The following is a 17215-nucleotide window of genomic DNA, read 5'->3' as shown; positions in this document are numbered from 1 at the left end:
GCGCGGCCGCTTCCCCGCGCGCCGTCCCTCCCTCCTCCCCCCCCCCCCCCCCCCCACCCCTCCCCGCTCCGGCCGGCGGCCGCGGCAGCCGCGCTGGCGCAGGCGCACTCCGCCCGCCCGCCGCCATTTTGTGTCCGAAGCGACTGTGGAGCGATTAAACCGCGAGCTGGTGCTGGGCGCTAGCGGCGGCCGCGGCGGGGCGTGCGGGGCGCGGCGGCTCCGCGGGGCCCGTGGGCGGCGCGGGGCGGCGGCGGGGCCCGGCGGCCGGAGCGAGCTCGGCGGGGTGCGGGCGCAGGTAAGCGGTGGCGGGGGGTTTGCAGTCGCTTTCTCCGGCCTCTAGGTGTCACGATGGGGCTCCGGTTCGGCTGGGGCCCCGCAGCGGCCGCCGCCGGGGAAGCAGGGGGCTTTGTCTCCCTCTATCGTCCCCAGCGCGGCCGGCGCCTGCCTGCCACCGCCGCCATTCCCCACAGCGCGGCGCTGGGCTGCGGGCCCGCCCGGGCCTCCCTTCCCACCGTCCCCGCCCGGCCGAGCCGCCGGCCCCGACTCCATTTTCTTTCCTTTGTCTCCTCCGCCGCGCCACCGGGGCTGATTACCGCCCCCTCGCCGCCACGCGAGCCGCCGGCACCCCCCCCCCCTTCCCTTCCCGTCCCTTCCTCCTCCCCTCCCCCGCCTTCCCCGCCCCGCCGAGCCGGGCCGGGCCCGCTCCCCACCCGCCCCGCCACCGCCGCTTCCCCCCCCCTCCCCCTCCTCCCCCGCCGTCTTCGCGCGAACCTCTGCAGGGCTCGGCCCGGCGCCCTCCGCCCGCTGCCCGTGGCCTCCCTCGGTGTCCGGCCGGCTCCTGACCGCAGGGCGGTGGCGGCGGCGGCGGCTGCGTGTCCCGCTCCTGCCGGCCGCCGCCTCGCTGCGCTGGCGTGTGCTGCGGAGTGAGAGGCGCTGCGAGGCGCAGAGCGGGACTCGAGCTCCCTCTGCAAGGCAGGCTGAGCAGCGCCATGCAGCACCGGGACGCGGGCACGGCTGGGGGGCGCCCGCTCTCGCCGCGCTGCCCGGCCGCCAACACCCCCCCCCCACCCCCCCCCTCCCGCTTCGCTCCCCGCCGCCGCCGCTCCCGGAGAGCGGGTGCCCCGCCGCCCCCCCCCGCCCCCCCCCCCAAGCGCCGGGCCCGGGGCCCCCGCGGGGCTTCAGGCCGCCGCGGCGTGGTCGGGAGCAGGGGCGCACCTGGGCTGCCGCCGACCCGGCGACAAGTTGTGTCACTTGCTTCGACTTGGCCCGGGCTGCGGGCCTCCCGAGGCACGCTTCAGGGCGGCCGCCCCTCCGCGGCCGGGCTCTTGCTTAGGGATGGAGCCCGAAAGCCCATCACAAACCACGGGTTTATTCCCTCTCTTGCATGGGCTTGTTCTGCGGGAGGCGGGGGGGGGGGGGGGGGGGGAAGCACAAAACCCGATTCTTTTTGTGATGCAGAAGAGGAAATCGCACATGTTCCGTGTCCAAACGGCTTGCGTTTTGTTCTCTACATCAACTTTAAATTTCTTTAGTAAATGTATTTATACGGTATCAGGTTTGGCCTTGCCTTAGCTTTGTGAAATGACTTTGATACGGGGGTTTTGTCATGTTGTATGCATCCTTTTCTGTTCGGTGTAATCCCCAGGACTTGCCTGCTAGTGAGAATGAGCTCGCTTTCCTGTTTGTGACTTCCTATTTTTTTACCCAGTCTTTCCTCCCCCTTAAATAAATGCATGGCTGTTCCTCACCTCCTGCCAGTTATTGAATCCTGGCAATACACTCCAGAGGTGTTATTAGAAGCATCTGAAATACTGTTTACCGCTTCCAGTATATGTGTTTTTTATTTCAGTGGAGGAAGTGTGTAAATATTTTCTCAAGTTCTCCAGTTTATTCTGCTTGTGCAGAGCCTGTTGAATTTGCAGGAGTCTGTTGGGTGTAAGAAATAGCTCCATATTGTATTCAAGCTGTTGTTCTTACTTAAGCCGTACCTAACATGTTACTTTAGTACAGAAGACGTCATGAGGACTGAAGGAAGGAGCAATTTGAGCATAAGGGCAAAGCAATGCTTTCTTTTTTTAGGCTGATAGATTTTTTTATTTTTTTTACTTCCATTTTGCTTTTCTTCTGGATGTATAGGGCTAGCTCAATTTTAAAGTCCTCTGTGCTTTTAGTATATATGAGACAGGTTATTAGGGTGCACAGAATGGCTTCGTTAATACTCTTGATGCTTTGTGGGATATTTTTGAGGAATAACGTCTGAGCAAAAGGTGCAAAATTTGAGTTCCTATACCCTCAAGTGGCTCTACAACTGAAATAATACAGCAAGTCTTGTCTAATTCGGACAGAGCTTGAGGAGCTGTCACTACAGCGTTAAGTTTGCTGGCAACTCGTGCCTGCAGCGTTATTGAGAGAAAGACCTATTTCAAGACCAGCTTTTCGTATTAGCAGGCTGTATCTTGAATATGAACCGTAGCGAATTTGTGTGTCTCATTACCAGCTCTTGTGGCTGCAGGTTGATACCTGCCTGATGTGGTACCATTGCTGTTGTCTTGAAAATCCCAGAAGCTGACCCGTGTTATTCTTGTGTTTATTCAGCATTTACCTGAAAAATCTAATTATATGTGATTACTAACTTGCTTAGGAATTTCTGTATAGAGCCTACTACGGAACTTAATTTCTTCTCTTCCCCTTAGTGTCCAAGAACTCCTGCTTTTCTAATGAAGATTTTCAGAAGTCAGATGTTGAGCATTATTAGGTTTATCTCCTCTCTGATAAGAGCCAGCCTATTCCTTGTCCTTATCCCTCATACTTTGGTAGATCTCTTGTAACAGCAAGCAGGTGTTGAGCTTTGAACTCTGGGTAGCTCTTCCTGCTCTGTCTGAACAATTTTCTGTACATTAGCTATTTCAGATATATTTTTTATATATTGATTATATTTGCATAAAAACTGGCTGATTCACCCATTCTGGCAATTCTTGCTTCTCTTACCTCTTCTTTACCAGAGAGGGAATGCTTGAGGGAGTAATAGAGCATTAGGATCACAAATATTGCTTCTTCCTGTGCTTGTACGTGCTCTAGAAATACATGTAATAAGGAACAGCCACCGCTGCTACCTGCGCTGACTGAACTGCCAGTCTTCAGCTTCCGCAGTGGAGCTGAAAGAAACCAAAGCTTTGACTCGGTGGCTGTTTTGTTTGTGTTAACTTACTGAACTGTACTGATTTGTTTGCTTAACTTTAAACCTCTGTTCATCCATTTGGCTGTAGTTCAGATGCCCAGTTCAGTCTTTGTTGTACTAAACCTTGAAATTTCAATACAGTATCAAGCCCTACTCCTCTGCAATGCTACATGGTCTTAGAGATGCACACAGATCCGGGAAATTTCCTTTTTTTGTTCAAAGGTTATGTTTACTGCCCATAAAAATGGTTCAGAACATGGCTTTTGTTTTTTTCAGTTTTTTTGCTGAAACTTAGAAAGAATCTTTGTCCTATCCTGACTGTAACTGAAGATGCTGCTTTTTTTGTACTGAAGGATATTTGAATTTCATTTAAAACACCCCGTTCTGCTGCTCCTCCCACTTTTTTCCAGTAGTCTATCATTCTTCAGGAATTAAATGAGATATTTAATATCTGTCTAGAATAAGCATAAGAAAACGAAATAGCTGCTCACCTGAGTGATCTCAGTATTTTCTGATTAACAAAAATAACCTTGAAGAGTAGAATGGTGGGTGGGTGGGTAGGGTGTTTTATGTTTCAGGTCGTGTTAACATTCAGGTAGCTGTATACTGGACAACTCAATTTTGGTGTCTGATATAAATTAAAGCTAAAGTGAAGTTTCCCTCATTTAGTATTATAAAAACCTGGAAGCTATCAAGTCTTAACGTCTTTCCAATATGGTTTTTAACAGGTGAAAATGCAGAAGTAGTACAGAGACAGCTCTCAAGAACGGTGCAGTTAACATGCGTTACTTAGGGGAGATCTGTGATAGAATGGATTCCTGAAGAATTATTCTTTAACTATCCCTACAGACGAAGTCGTGAGTCATAGATGTTTACAGTTGCATTTCTTATGTGAAGGTTTGTTTATAGAGACTCTTCAGTTCCAGCCCTCCCACTTGTTACTGTCAGCTACCTGAGGATTTCAGTGTGCTGTATGGAGTTGATATTAAGAGGTGAGGCCAGGTATGTTTAAAAGCATTTAAAAGCACAAGAAGTGCAGTGATCAGTTAGGATGTGCTGACCAGGTAACACAGGGGAGGGCTACTGTACTGGTAGCAGTGAAGCAAGCTATGCTACAGGGTATTTTCTTTACACCCCCTAGTTCAGGTAGTGTGCCCAAATACATATTGTTTTGTCAGTCAGCTATCAGCATTGTCTTATTTCTCTGCCATAGAAACAAACCCATGACGTTTCTAAAGCTTCATGCGTTTCACGGAAAAGCTTCACTCAAATGTAAAGGCTGAGTAAGGAGATTGTGAGTTAAGTTCAGCTTATATTGAAAATCTTATTTTACCTCTCTTCTTTTTTTCCCCAGAATCTAAAAATTTCTGTTGACATCATTGAACTTGCCAAATTCTAACAAAACAGAAGCCAAATCACAGATTGTTTGGAGCGTGAAATACACCTTTGTCTTTATTAATATGCATCATGATTAGAAGCTTGTCTGTCTCTCAAACGTCAGCAGGTAAAGTAGCTATCTGTAAAGTAGAGGAGAAAGTAGCTTGGTCCAACTATATAAAGAATATTACTTGCCTTAATTGGGGTATCAAAGTAATCCTTGTTCCCTCTTTCAGGTATTTGGAATTAGGTTGCTGTTCTGAAAGCTTCTGAAATTCCTCTGTTGTGTGGTTGGGTTTTTTTTTTATAAATGAAAACAAAAAACAAACACAAGGCAAAACATAAAACAAAAAACGCCCAAAAAACCACCACCAAAGTACATTGGGAGGTGAGAGAGATGTTTGCCTTGGCCAGTGTATTTTTTTTTTTTCCACTTTTAACACTGGAATATCCCTAACTGTAGTAATGGAAGGAATATTGCGTAGTTAATGCACTTTGGAACATGAGGGAAATTCCAGGAGGTTGGAGAAGTGCTGATGTATCGGTATTAAAAGGAGATGGAGTGGATGAACATGGCAGCTAGTAATGTAGTACCATGCAGAGACACCTGGGCTACCTTGGATATTTGACTAGCACTGCATGATGTTAATACATATATAGTTTACATTATTACCAGTTCTCCCATTTACTCTTAGTACAGAATTTAGTTAACAAGGAGAGAAAAGGATGTAACTAATCCTAGTAAATAAGGCTTTAAGGAAACTAGAGCTTGTTAAATTTATTATTTGACTTTGTTAAAGGTATCTCTCTTGATGTTGAGGACCTTACAGAATATAAAAATTAGTACTGAATGCCATTCAGGCCAGGATAGTTCAGGAACAGTCCGGGGGTGCACAAGACTGAATAGTTTCCATGGATGTTCAGCAAAAACTGGTAATTGCTTGTCACAATTTGTTTTCATTACTGATTTTATCGGTGCAAAATGTCTGTTGATTTAAAACTTTTGCATGATAAAATTGCGGTTCATGGAAAGGCACATAGCACTAAGGCAGCCATCATGATTGTCAGGTGAAGTAGATCCATTCAGATGCATATGCTAAGGCTGCTGTATGTAAAGCTATACACCTGGGAACAAGGCAGTTCAGCTGAATTTAAATCAAGCCACATGGTATCCTAGAAAGCAGTGGCTGAACTGCATTTTGGAGTCATAGTGGGTTAACAGCTTAAACGTGAGTTTCCAAGGTGATGCTGTGACAAAGAAGCTAATGTAGTTCTCAGATGCATTAATGGGATGAGTAGAGATACATTCTTGCCTGTGTGGGGTGGGTTGAAGTCATTACCAAAATACTATGTCCGGTTCTGGCATCAGCACTTAAAAAACAAACAAAAAAATTACTGGCTGCAAGGGGGATTAATCTCCAATTTGTTGGAGAGCTAAGAAGTAATGCCGTGCAGTGAAGTGTTAAGTTTACTGTGCAGCTTCTCGGCAAAACTGAGAGGTGGCTTGATTAGAGTCCTCAGATATCTCCCTGGCAAGATAATTCTGGGTATTAGTGAGCTTTTTTTAATCTTGCTGACAAACACAACAAGAATTTGTAGCCAGATAAGTTCAAATTAAAAGACTTAGTTTTTCACAGTGAAGGTGATTAACCATTGGATTATGATATGAAGAGCAGTCGTGCATTTCTTAATTTCTTAACATCTTTGAATCAAGATTGTGGAAAAAATTCTGAAACTTGCTTCAGCCAGCTGCAAGGTACTGAACTTCTTTTGTTTCATATACATTTAGAGAACTGTAATTCACAAGAGGTCAGACTCTGTGATCAGAGAGGTGATCATGCTAAAGAAAAAAGCTGGGGAGCAGCTTCTTTCTCTTTCACCAGTTTCCCTCTTTTTTGAACAGAGATAGGTTTAGGACTTTTCCTTAGAAATCTAGAACATGATCAAGCCAGTAGAATCTTCTGAGCAGGAGAAAGTAAGCAGGTACTGATATATATTGGAGGTGTGTCAAAATAGTGTCCCATATATTTAGTCCAAACTTGTGACTGTAAAAAATCCTTATCTGTGACTATAGTATTAGCGAGCTGTTGGTAGGATAAATGTTACTTCTTTGCTGCCAGGGCACACTGCTGGCTCGTGTTCCTCTTGCTGTCTACCAAGAAGGCCTAGGACCTTGTCAGCAGCACTGCTGTGCAGTCATTCCCAAGCTTGTATCACTAAAGGGGTTCTTCCTTCCCAGTTCATAGCATGGGAAATGCTCAGTGAGGGAGAAGCACGGTGATTTTTATTGAATCCACTTCAGAAAATAGAGCTTAGTAAAATTATTATTTATTTTGTTATATAAAATTGTTTACTGAATCATATTTTATATATTGCATTTATGTGTATTGTGTGAAATTATTTTACAATGCAGTGATCCTTGTTTTAAAGTGGATGCTGAGTAAAATACTGAATTAATCAGGAATGAAACTAGGGAGAGTGAAGCTGTGGAAGAAGTAGTAAACAACACTTAATAATTTTGAGCTATGATAATGCATCACGTGTGGAGACTTGACACAAGTGTTTGACACTTTGAGCTCTCCAGAATGTTACAGCGAGTAGCCTGACGGTGGATTAAGCATCTCAAGGTGGAGATTGCTGAAAGCTAAAAGTACTTTTCATGTATTACATATGTTAAAGGTGGGAAGGGGGAAATGTAAGCTTGAGAACTGTCTCAGCTGCAGAGCTAATTTGCATATAATCCACGTGCTCCTCTGGATGGTGATTTCAACAGAAGCACCTGATGCTTGAGTTTGGCAATTCTGGTTCCTCCTGGCTGTTTGTAAGAAGGCAAATAGGGTAGCTCTGCTGCTACCACTTGTGTTCTTTGCAGAAATTCAGTCTGTGTCCAGTCTGATTGCTGTTCTGTGGTGTGGTTCCTAGGACTCGCACAAGGCCAACTTTTTAGGTAGATGCAGTGAGTTTTGTGGTGAGCCTCCTTGTAGGAGGAAGAAATGGGGAAAATACACCACAATTGATGGAAAACCTATTTTGGTAAGAGACAGTGGAGACACTGTAGGTTCAGAAGGGGATCAGCATGTCCAAAGGCTGAGATCCCTAATCCCATGGCTGGGTGTTGGGATGAGGGTGGTAAACCACAGACATGACTGACTGCTATCCCTACGCAGCGTATCCTGCTTGAGCTTTTGGAGACAAGCTGCTGGACTAAATGGACGCTGATCTGTCCTTGCAGGGCATCTTTTTTTTTATGTTACTGTTGGAGAAAGGAATTTGTTGTTCTTTTTTTCCCAACCTATTGATAAAAGCTGTACAAGTGAATCTATAGCTCTTGCTATGTTGGGAATAACAGCGGCGCATTTAGGGAAGTAAAAGTCATGGCTTCCCTGGAAAATTAAGTTGGCTTGCATCAGGACTGTTGTGACCCCATCTCCTTCCATTTGTGTGCTGGAAATTGCATTGCCGGGCGGTGAGTTGGTCAGCTGAACTTGCTTCCTGTGTGCGTCCATCTGTTCCCCACCAAAAAAGGTGGGGGGCAACTGGATGTAAGCAGATGTGGAAAAACTGCAGCTCTGAGCTTGATTTAAGCCCTTGTGGAACCATGCCTCAAAATATTTTGGGGTAAGTAGAGGCTTTCTGAAAAGGTAGTTGAGACCACAAGTACTAATGGCAGCATTTGGATATTTGTAAACATTTTTTTCCTCTTTTGAAGTAGAGCAATAAACTTTGCTTTATGTTTAAAATCACTGTCAAGGGAATTGAATTCTCCCATTGTTCAATGATGAAAGACATCGTTGCTCTGGACTGGCTCCTGGAAGAGCTTTTCACTGCTGTGGAACCAGTAGTGAGTTTTGGCCAATTACTTCACCTTCTTGTGTAGTTTCTCTGTCTCCTTGTATTCAGTTTGCAAAGCTGTTTCCTTGAAATGATGTTTAACATCCAGAGATTTAAAATTAAAGCAGGAAATGCTACTGAATTAAAAATGTCCCCCTGTTTTGGGTTGTACGTACTTGACATAAGTGTAACAATAGTACATTTTAAAACAGTAGCTTTCTTCTACGTGCTAAACTGTTTGCAGCGGAGATGCAATATAAACTTTAGTCTTACTTTCCGAGTATGTACTGCAAGAGAATCCTTTAGAGGCACTTCAGGAGTTTTCAGATTACAGGTTGGAAAAATCAAATTTTTGAAGGCTAGTAGTTTCAGTCAAAGCTTATCAGATTATTAAAACCTTTTTTCTTTTCTTTTCTTTTTGGAGGATGGAAGAAGTTAGTGTTACCCAGCATTCCTGCTGAGTATATAACTTACTGCCATTTCTGATCTTTGAAGAGAGATTTATCGCTTCCCGTGGCAATACTGAATACTCAAAAGGTACTCATTGATTACTTGATCCTTGCCTACCTTCCATGTTAATGCACTCCTCTCCTTCCTGCTCAGGAATGACCACTGTTGACTCCTACTAGAGCATTATTTGAGCCCAGAGTAGTTTATACTTGGCTCCTGTAGTGTGTGTGGAAATAGTTTTGTCCTGTTGAAGCAGCTGCATCCTCTCCCTGTTCTACCAGCGTTTTGACCTACATGAAGAAGAATTTGGCAGCTTCCATGACAGTATGATGGAGCAGACTATCAAATATTCAGATGTCTTACTTACCTGACATGACATCTGTAATGTTTTTGGAGACATCTGCTTTGAGTGGCTTGTGCAAACAAATCCTTAGGGATGTTTTCTCCAGCTCCACCAGATTCAAAGAAGGGAGATAGCATTGAATGTTTGTCCTGCTCTGTTACCAGTCTGGCTCTCCCTGGTTAGAAGTACTTGATCCAGCGCAGTTGTTAGTATGATGTTTTACCATTTGTTCTTGTCCCAGAGCTGCCTTTTCAAACAGGCTGTCCCGTGCTGGCAGCCAGGGAGCCTCTTCAGCCACCTTCTGGCACTCAAGATAGAACCTCTTGTTAAGATTCTGGAGAAAAGAGCACACAGTAGTCCTCGTTTCTTCAAAGACAGATTTTTCTTCTTTATTAGTTTGGATTTACTTATTGTGGTCCTTTGGTAGGTGCAACCTGTCAAACACCTGTTTGATGTTGGTCTTTGTACAGCCCTTCTTTGACTTCATATCACATGTGGTTTTGTGTCTCCTAAACAATGATACACTAAGCCTGTGCTCTTCTAATGCCGCTCTCTTAAATATTAGGTGGCTTTGTATATTCACCGCTCTGAAAGTGCAGGTCACTAGTAGATTGCCGAGAATGACTGTACTTCTGCACGTTAGCTAAAGAACTGGTCAGCGTTTGAGATCTTGCAAAAGTGTTCCAGGTCCTCTAGAACTTGTGTGGAAGCGAATGCTGAGACCAATAAATCTCTCTGTCCTAAGAGCATCATGGTTATAATTGCATAGATGAAAAAAACCTCACTGTTTTTGTGTTTGAAGTTTAAGTATATCCTTCATCTTATATAGTGCCAGAGAATGGTAAAATAATTTGGGTTGGAAGGGACTTCTTGTGGTACCCCGGTTCAACCCCTGGCTCAGTACAGGGCCAGCTTTGAAGTTAGATGAGGTGGTTTAGGGTTGTATTTATCAAATATTTTCAACGGCTGAAAGATTAGAGTTTCCACAACGTCTCTGAGCAACCTGCTCCAAAATTTGACCACTTCTCATTGTTGCAGCTTGCCTGTTGCATCTTGTCTTTTCACTGTGTACCTCTGAGTGTGGTTTCATCTTCTCTTTGCTCTCCCGTTAGGTAGTTGAAGGTAGCAGCAAGATCTCCCCTTAGCCTTCTCACAGCTAACTGTGTCAGTCTGCTCTTGTAGGTCTTTTGCTCTAGCCACCTCATCATTTTGGCAGCCCTCTAATGGGCTCTTTTCAGTGTATGTCAGTGTACTAAACTCAAAAATGGATATGTGGAGCACTTAAAATCCCAGCTTATCCCTGTTTTCCTTCAGGTTTATCAAACCTTGCCCATATGTCAAAGATCTGATTGGAATGTAAATTCATGCAAGGTATTTTATGCCAGAAAATATGCTGGTTACTGTAACAGAAGTAGGCTATCTTTCCACTAAAGGAGGGTAGGAGCGGCTTTTCGTCCCTCTGGGACATTACCATGGAGTGGATCAGAACAAGTATGCCTTGCATTTTTAAAGTATGTACGTTTGCAGTGCTGGGAAACTTTGTTCCTTGGGTTGCACATTAGCAGGCTGATGTTCCTTGAGCAGTGTCTGAGCTGCTTACTTCAAAACATCTCTTTAAAAAACTCCAGTAATCTATTTCCTTAAGCAGAGTCAATACCTTGTGAAGAGAGAAGAGTGATGGTTGTGCTTTGCATTAACCTAGCATCAGTTGTGATCTGCAGATATCCCTGTAAACTATTCTGAATTGTGTTGTCTATAGTGTGGAAAAGAACTACAATTATTATTGTTTTGTTTCTCTTTTCCCCTACAAAGAGGTTGGGTACAATCTTTATTCAAAACAGATCTCTCCACTGTTATGTCATTTGCCAAGCAAAAGATTAGGTTTTGAAAACTGGAAGAAAACTATTTCTTGATTCAAAATTTCAGGAAAACCAAAGTTAGGATAAAAGAATAGCAATAATAAAAGGATGCTTCCGTTCAATTAAATGTGCTCTATTGAAGAGTCCTGGTGTGTTTCATCCAGTGACAAAACTTCTGAGATGATACAGTTCGCTTTGCATCAAGTGTCTTCTGAATGGAGAAGTCCTTCACTCTTAAGGCTTTTCTGTGTTAATTTACAAGTTTTTAAGTTTTAGGAAATAGCAGTCTTCTCCAGGGTCACAAGTCAGGAATAAAAACTCGGCTACTAACAGTAACTATTTTATATGCCTACCGCTGTGCGCAAGCTCTCATCAGCACAGAACCTGGCAAGGATGCAGCTTGCGTCAGCAGTCTTAATGTGCCCTTAGCAGTGGAGCACACCCCACATAACCTCTGAGCATCCCCTTTTCTGGTCAGTGAATGTACGTAGCATATGTGATTTTTGCAGAGTAAGTGTGAAATGAAAAGATACCAATTCCAAATGCTTTTTTAAAAGCTTACTATCACTGAGCATCCACAGCTCCAACAAACTTCTTATCGGTAGTGCTCTTTGAAGCTGATAAACAATTAAAAATAGACTTGCCAAGAAAAAAATGCAGCCAGAACCCAGACTTGAGTGCCTTGTACTAGATAAATGACAGAAAAACCGGGACGGGGGGGGAAAAGTACTTAAATTCAAAGGGCGTAGAACTAGTGTGAAATTCAACACTGCTTGGCCCACATCACTGAGTGCAGCAAGAGTATGTGCCTTGCTTGAGAATTACTCCTGTGGAGTTGCTTACTGTTCCCAGGGTTTTTAGCATGTATGCACACTGAGGACTGAAAAGGATTAGAGATGAGAAATAATGTTCTGTCTTGTAAATATTTTAGTTCTGTAAATGTGAATATTTTAAGTTGTTACTTGATTAGGGTAACAAAGCTAGCTTTGCGACTCTTCAACGAGCTGAGGCTGTTCTTCCTCACAGTAACAAGGTTAGAAGTCTGTTAGAGATGATTTTGTTACTTTATTGATAGTGTTACTTGCTGCATTGACAGTATGTAACAGGTTATATTTGCCCTAATTTACACCCCTTTAACAATAAAACCTGCTTTTGTGTTGTGATTTGGTATTCCACAGCACAGGAGGAAAAGGATATCTGAAGTAGGCATAACCAGCTATAAAATGTCATATTACGTTCTTAATTTGACATGAGGCATACAGAGTTTCAGGTTGTAAGAACCATAAATGCTAAAGAGTTTGAGAAGAGGGAGAGAGAGAAGTTTGTAAAATGAGTTCATTCTTCCTAGTAAAAAGTATTAAAGCCGATTGAAATACTCTTGGTTTTGTTTAAGGCTTTTTTATAAGTGAAGGGGGTCCTCAAGCAGTTATCAATGCTATTCTTCTTAGAGATGTGTGACTACACTTTTTCTGTTAAACAAATGTTAAACATTCAAACAGTGCTTCCCCCCCCCCTTCTCTTCCCTTTCTCTTTTATGTAGTTTCACTAGTACGACTCATCTGTTCTGTTCCAGAGTGTGTTCTGACATCAGGAGCTGCATGAAGAATAGCCAGCATGAAGAGAACAAATCAGTCCAGGCAGAAGTGCAGAAGCGTCAAGAAAATAAATGTAAATTAAGGGGTTTTAAAGTGTGGTATGCGTTCCATGCCGAGGCAGTAGTTTCCTGAACACTTAAAGCTTACACTGTGCTGGAAGAAACCCTCTTGCCGTGCTGCTCTTTTGGCTGGCCTGAGTGTTTGGGCACACCAGAGACCTGGTCTGGATGGAAATAAGTATCTTTTTGGCTGGGTGAGTTCTGGCCTGGATTAGTTTCCTGACCAGTTAGCTGCAGTCTTAGAAGTGCTTGCGCTAACACGAGGAATAGTTGGGGTGATGTGGGTGGGAACGAGTGGGCAGTTTAAAGGCAGGGATGGCTTCTCTGACAGTTAGTGCATTTGAAAATGAGGCCTTACTCCTGGTGGAAAGGTTTTTTTCCTCCCAAGGTCAAGTGGCTTTGTGGGAGTTTTCTTTTTTTGCTTCATCTGCTTTGAAGGTTGATCGTAAAGGCACTTCTAGGGCTTGGTGTGTAAGAATATTTGAAACAGGAGTCCAAATTAATTGGGTGTGTGTATAAAATGTATTAAACTGCTTAAAACCTCAGCATGAGGACCACTGTCTAGGGTTCACCTGGGTTTAATTCCGTTTACATCTGTTCCAACATTTATTAATTCAGATGAACTTTTCTGCCATCTGTGATTCAAAAGCAAGGATGACTTAATTTAGGCTCCAGGAGTTTCTTGTCCACCACCCTTCTGCCATAAGTGTTCTCAAAACTCTCCCGGAATTTCCTGTCCCTGCTGCAAGGACAGTAAACTACACCTCTACATTTGACAGCCTGACATTAAGCTAACTAGCACTGACTTTAGTTTTCCTTATATGCAGCAGGGTGTAATTTGTGAGGTGACTAATTGTTACTGCATGGGCAACTGTTGTTCATGGGGTAGGACCCATGTTACCATCCCAGAGATGAACGCTTCCTGCTCCTCTGACTTGAAGCCTGAATTCCCTTGTCTAGGCAGAGTATCGCTACTTAATGAGTACTCGTGCAAAGATAAAAGGAATAGCTGTTCCTTTTTGAAAAATCCAAGAAAAGTTTGTTCTTGGTTACTTCTTCATCTAGATGAAGCCTTAGAGGAAAACAAAATCCAAATACTTGTAGCTTATTATGAAGTCTCCAGAATGCCATGAAACTTGTTGCACTGGTCTCTTTTCAGGTGTGGTAGTGTCTGGTGTTGCTGTCTTGATATCATGCAACGCTGCATCGGATGGCCAAAGAATCCTGCTCTGGTCTGACCGATTTTGAAGAAGCACCTTTTTTTGCTGTTAGCAGTTTGCTAATAGCCTAAGTTAATGTGTGAGGGGGAAGATGACCACAAATACTTGTTGATAAAACTATTAACCCTTTCCAGTAACTACCTACAATATTAGACTTTACTTTTTGAGGCAGTGGATTCTACAGGCTGTTTTAACCTGAAACAGTTTTCTGTTGTTCTCAATTTATTACCTTCAAGTGTTCGAGTGGTCTTTTGTGAGCTCTTTCATCACTTATATATTATGAAGAACTGTAAAAGGGAGGACTGATTAGTTTTATGATCCAGCATCAGCTGGAAATGAATTCCTCTGTGACTGCTCCTTTTGAAGTGTAAATCATTCTGTCTTTGACACCTGGTAAAATGGTATGTTTGTCCTTCTGAGATGAACTGTCAGGTTAGCAAAACAAAATACCTTTCTTAATATATTAAAAAAGGAAACGTTTCTCAAAAAATGGTTGATAGGGAAATGTTTAATTCACATTTCCCCACTTTCACTAGAGAATTCTGTGTGTGACTGAAGAACTAGTGTCCTCTAGTGAGACTGCACTAGCAGTTATTGGAAGAAATAGAGAAAATTTAAAACTAAAATTTAAAAGAAAGTTACATAGGAAGGATAAGGAAGAATGGAACAAAGTTTAAGAACAAGAATATTTACTAAAATTGTCCCTACTACCTTCTCAATGGAACTTTAATTCCCCAAATCTACAGGAAAAACGAGGAGGAAGTCGTACTTCCAGACATGAAGCTGAAATGCTTCTACCAGACTGCTTTCTTCATTAAGGCTTACCATGTCAAGTTAAAAGTTAGTTATAAGTGCCTTGAGTATGTGTGGGATTTGTTGTCAGTAACTGCAGTGATTTATTTTTCTTCACTCTTTCAAGCAGTTGACATTATTGTATTGTGCTTTCCTCTCCATTGTAGGCTACAGCTTATTACGGCAGAATTAGCAGTATTACTTCTGGAAGAGCCATGATTCGGGGGCCTTTTGCCACTGTCAGGTGCAAGGATTAAGAGGGAGCTTGTTCTGCAAACAGCTGAGGAAAGATATGGAATTGAGTTTCCTTCTGTCTTGCTGGGGGACCCTGTATATATACTCCATTTTCACGTCTTGCACATGTCTTCCCCTGAGTTCCTGATCCAAAGTAACAGGGTAACATTATCCTGAGTAATTGCAGAAAGCCACAGGTGTGTGCTACTCGCTGACTGAAAAATAAGGGTCAGTGCTGACTGAAGGTTCTTGCCACTTTGAATTATTTCCTGGGACATGATGAATGTTTGAAAGAGCTCTGCTAAGATCCCTGGGCAGGAGCAGCAACTAGGAAGATTACTTTTTTAGGTTACAGAAGGAGAGGGGAAAAAAGAAAAGGAGGAAGGAAAGAAAGGAGAAAAGAAAAAAAAAAAAGGCTGGAGGTAGTTGTAGAAATGTCACAGGATGCATTTTGATTCTAATTCTACACCAAGCTACCTGTGGGTAATGAATGTCCTGTAGCCAGGGAGATGGCTTGGCTGTGCTCTTGAGAGTTCATAAGGGTAAAAGGTAAAGATTACTTTTGATAACATCTGGCCCAAAGCGTGCTGCCTTCACATAAGTGTAAGTAAAAGGTAACTTCTGGTTCTCAACAACTAACTGAATAAAATAGCGTGTGGGTTTGATCACAGTTAAATGCTATTGACTTTAAACGGGAAGGCACCCACAAACTGGCTGTGACCCAGAGGGTTGCAGGACGCTTGAGAGAAAGCAGCTTCACTGGAGCGTGTATGCGGTGGATGGCAGGATGGCACAAAGCGGAGGGACGCAGCTCAGTGTAGCCACCTAGCTTCTGGGATACAAGGTTCTTGGTGCTGTGGTTTGCTTAGAGCTTTAAGCTGGCACTGCTGCTTAAGGTGGCCCTGGCACTCAACCTGCTCCCTTACCTCTGTCTGCCCAAGCATTCATGGGGGGATTCGGATCAGGAACTGAACATGTTCTAATATAATTAACTGTTTTTCCCTGCGTTAGTTTTCAGCTGCAATTAGTTCTCGATCGAGTTCATTATGGTGAGTGAATTATTCTGTCAATGTGAAGGAAGGGAAAAAGGTGAGAGCAGCTCTTTTGGCAGCAGCACTGTGTTTTCCTGTCTTACAGGGATTATGAAACCATTATGCAAGTTAAGAATCTGGTCTCCTTTGTGGTTAATGGGGAGAAAGGTGGGTTCCTCTAGATGGTAATTTAGTGTAGGGATCCACTCAAAAGCTTTGAGTCACACTCTGGAAGAATGTACTCTTCTCCCTGCCCTATTTAGGGAGCCCAGCCTTCCGGCACAGGCACCTGGGTTAGGTAACTGCCAGCTGGACTCCAGACACTATCGAAGCTGGCTGCCTGTATCCGATCCCTTTGCAGGGTCAGTACTTAAGGAAACCGTCCTTCTACAACTATATGGTTGTCATTCCTGTAGCTTTTTTTACATATTTCTTGGGACCTCTTCACATTGACAGGCCCCTTCTTGTACATTGAAAGAGCACAAGCATTTATTAATCCACAATGAAGTTCTGTCACTCTTCTGTTCTAGGTTTCTTGGTTTTCCTTTCTTTCTCCAAGGTGCTAGAATATTTCTCAAAGTAATTGCTTAATAGTGAATTCATGAGATGGCTTTTTTTTTAATTTAAAGCTGTGATAGAAATTTGTTAAGTAGTACATTTTTTTCAGTGCCAGTGTTGTAAGTGGCAAGGAGGAGACAAGAAAACAGCTGGAGATGGGTGTAGCAGTCATAACCAGTGGATATGGAATTTAATGCAGTAGGCGAATGAAAGCTTTACGTTTCCAGCATGAGAAAATTAATAAAATAAACTTATCCCAGCTTTCTAGTTTCTGCTGTTGGTAGTAAATCTTTCATGTTTTGCACGTGATAGCACCATGAAAATATCCTCGCCCAAGTTATTCATGGGATGCTACCTGTTCCTTAAAGTTTTGTGAGCTTTGTCAAGTAGTTTCACATTCCTAGGCTTATCTCTAAAAGAAAAAAGAGGATAAAGTTGTTTTCCTCTTTCACCTGTTCCTAAAGAATTCAACGCAAGATTCTTAAGCTTTTGTATAACTTTTATTTATAATTGAATGCTTAAGTAACTCCACCCCTATTAATCTTCTCTATTTCTGTGGGTGATTAGCAACAGAAATGGACAAGAGTCTACTATGAAATTTCAGTTTCTGTATATAACCTGAGTTCTGGATAACCTGTGGGTCTTTGGCTTTATCCACAGCTCGCCTGTTTGGATCCAGCTGAGCCTC

At 43.4% G+C, this 17215-nt stretch overlaps 1 protein-coding gene across 14 annotated transcripts in view; it reads left to right on the top strand.

Moving 5' to 3' along the window:
• The first annotated feature begins 245 nt into the window (after window positions 1-245).
• The window catches only part of CTCF (CCCTC-binding factor), a 37033-nt gene continuing 20063 nt past the window's right edge, over window positions 246-17215 (top strand). For 2 of the 14 annotated variants that reach the window (XM_076349507.1, XM_076349503.1), the window contains exons 1-4: window positions 246-295; window positions 4533-4682; window positions 8811-8923; window positions 12612-12706. In XM_076349507.1, coding sequence (XP_076205622.1) covers window positions 12653-12706 — 54 coding nt within the window. In that variant the 5' untranslated portion in view covers window positions 246-295; window positions 4533-4682; window positions 8811-8923; window positions 12612-12652. Of the gene's footprint in view, window positions 296-3886; window positions 4036-4532; window positions 4683-8810; window positions 8924-12578; window positions 12707-12747; window positions 12887-17215 lie in introns of those variants that run through there. The other 12 variants (XM_076349511.1, XM_076349510.1, XM_076349514.1 and 9 more) reach the window with 9 other exon arrangements.

The sequence above is a fragment of the Aptenodytes patagonicus genome, chromosome 11 (genome assembly GCF_965638725.1).
Source record: "Aptenodytes patagonicus chromosome 11, bAptPat1.pri.cur, whole genome shotgun sequence".
NCBI classification, from domain to species: Eukaryota; Metazoa; Chordata; class Aves; order Sphenisciformes; family Spheniscidae; genus Aptenodytes; species Aptenodytes patagonicus.
The sequence above is the reverse complement of the archived record's forward strand: the minus strand, read 5'-3'. Positions and strand labels throughout refer to the sequence as shown.